Source organism: Penaeus monodon, chromosome 31 (genome assembly GCF_015228065.2).
Source record: "Penaeus monodon isolate SGIC_2016 chromosome 31, NSTDA_Pmon_1, whole genome shotgun sequence".
Lineage (NCBI taxonomy): Eukaryota > Metazoa > Arthropoda > Malacostraca > Decapoda > Penaeidae > Penaeus > Penaeus monodon.
Genome location: NC_051416.1, coordinates 11,333,253 through 11,335,733, shown reverse-complemented (window position 1 = coordinate 11,335,733; position 2,481 = coordinate 11,333,253). Strand labels below are relative to the sequence as shown.

General features: G+C 33.7%; 1 protein-coding gene across 1 annotated transcript in view; it reads left to right on the top strand.

Moving 5' to 3' along the window:
- LOC119592889 (cyclin-G-associated kinase-like) overlaps positions 1-2,481 on the top strand; it is a gene marked incomplete in the record, with an annotated part of 28,823 nt that overhangs the window by 5,645 nt on the left and 20,697 nt on the right. Inside the window, 5 exon segments of the mRNA XM_037941782.1 lie at positions 40-101; positions 394-568; positions 724-830; positions 1,271-1,432; positions 1,711-1,868. Coding sequence (XP_037797710.1) covers positions 40-101; positions 394-568; positions 724-830; positions 1,271-1,432; positions 1,711-1,868 — 664 coding nt within the window.

Genomic DNA, 2,481 nt, shown 5'->3' with positions numbered 1-2,481 from the left:
CCTATGTGCCTGTTAATCAAATTCTGTCTTTATTTACAGGTGGTTTTGCATTTGTGTATGTTGCACAAGATCTCAGCAATGGCAAAACCTATGCCTTGAAGGTAGGATTATGATGCTCCATTTGAATTATTATATATTTTAGTTGTGTGAAAAAGTCTCTTTGATATTCAAGTACATGTTTGTACTAATTTAAAGTAAATATAAGCTAGTTCAGCCACTTGGTGATATAGCTTTGATTATTATAACACCAAGATATACACATAGATGGATCAAATCATTTATCAAAAATAGACTGTTTATAGACCAGAATTCTTGTTTTATCTTGTGAATATCTTGATTGAGATTTAAGAAGAGAATATTTTGTTAATCACTTATTTTTCAAATATTTCTCAGCGACTGCTTGGTGCAGATCAGGTTGCCTGTGATGCAATTCGGCAAGAAATAACAATATCAAAACAACTTTCGGGGCATCCGCACATTGTAGATTTTATTGCTGCTGCAGCCATTGATAAAACTCAGAGTAAAGAAAATCGTAATGAGTTCCTTTTGCTCAGTGAACTATGTACAGGTAAGTTTTTTTTTTTCTCACAGAAAGGAAAGTTTTTGAGATGTAAATGATTGTAATGTATAGATTTTGCCAGAATTCTTTGCTGAAAGATATCTCGTTTTTGTCTCATAAAGATGATGCTCATGGTGTTTCCTCCACATTCTTAACTTGCACAGGAGGATCTCTTGTGGATGCTCTTCGCCTCTTGAATGGCAAACAGCTGTCGGTGCCACAGGTTGCCACTATCATGTACCAGACCACCAGAGCAGTCCAGCACATGCAAGTATGTGCTTTTGTCTTGTGCCATGGAATTTTCTGCCATGGCACCATACTTATGGCACTATTTAGCATAAGCATAATAATGTTCTAAAATGAGTGCTGATAAAATACTGCTTGGCTTGGAAAATGTAATATTGAACTCAAGACATTTTAAAGAGTAGCATGAATGTTGCGTACATATAACTTTGTGTTGGCTTTTCATACAAATATTCAATAATAATCTGTATTGAAAAGTAGATTTTTTCCTAATTTATTTTTGCCATATTTCTGGAGTTCATATTGCAGAAGGACTGAGTATTGAGCTAAAAGTATTCTTTATAATGGCTGTAGTGCAAAGATTAGATAACTGTAATTGTGCATTGTGTGAAAATATACACTAACATCTGTAATTTTTTTTTAATAGTAAGCCTTGCCTAATGAATGGCAAACTTTTTTGTTTGACAGGCGCAAAATCCACCCATAACTCACCGCGATCTAAAAGTAGAAAACCTACTCATAAGTGAATCTGGTCATATCAAATTATGTGACTTTGGATCTGCGATGACAAAAATGTATGAAGTTGACCTTGGCTGGAGTGCAAACCAACGAGGGTTACTAGAAGAAGAGGTAAGTTGGGCAAGATGTGAGTAATGGGTAGCCCAGTTTTTGTAATAATTTTAGAGCATCTGTAAATCTCCTTTTATATGGGTTAATTCTCTTAATTTATGATAATTGGTAAATGTGTGATTTTGATTTTTAATCAGTATTTATTTTAAATATTTATAAAAATAAAAGTATGTTATGGATCAAGTCATTAGTTTAAAATATATTTACCACTGTAGTGTTATTCTGCATTTTTTAAGTCACTGTACAACCCTGCTATTGATGATCTTGACTGTTTCCAGATGGCGCAGCACACAACGCCAATGTACCGTGCCCCAGAGATGCTAGACACATGGAGTAATTACCCTATCAATGGGCAAGCAGATGTGTGGGCCCTGGGATGTATCTTGTACTATCTTTGTTACCTCAAGCATCCCTTTGAGGATTCTGCTAAGTTAAGGTAATGAATGTGGGGTTATTATAGAGCATCTTCTATTTTTCTAGAATGTGTAAGATAGATTTTAGTACTCTGTTAACTGAAGGGAAAGTTATATGTGTTTCTAAGATATATTAATGTGTTAGTGCTGGTTTTAGGATATATTTAGCTAGCTCTTGATGTTATTATTTGTCATTTCAGTCAGTGCTCTTATTGCTATATTATTTTCCTTTCCATTATATAAAGTGACTAATCACCCTAACAGGAAACTGTATAAAAAAAGAATTTGGTGCAAATCAACCATTATATTTTCTGCCTTAATTTAAGGAAAATTATTGCAATCATTAATTTGAAACCTGTTCAGCTCTGACTTAGAAAGAAAAAAAAAAACACTAATGTAAGGGGGACAAGGCTCCTTTAATATTTGAGGGGACAAGCCCCTTTAATATTTCAGGCAATCTGCCCCTTTTGAAGTTGCCCTGTGAATCAAATATCAACAGATTTTTTATTTTAGTTTATATTTTTTAGTAATTTGTTTAGATAATATTGGTCACAGATATTTAGTAAACATATTTCTGCATACATGAATGCCATTTTCTCTCATTTTTTAACACTGTATTTAGCATGTGGGGAGGAT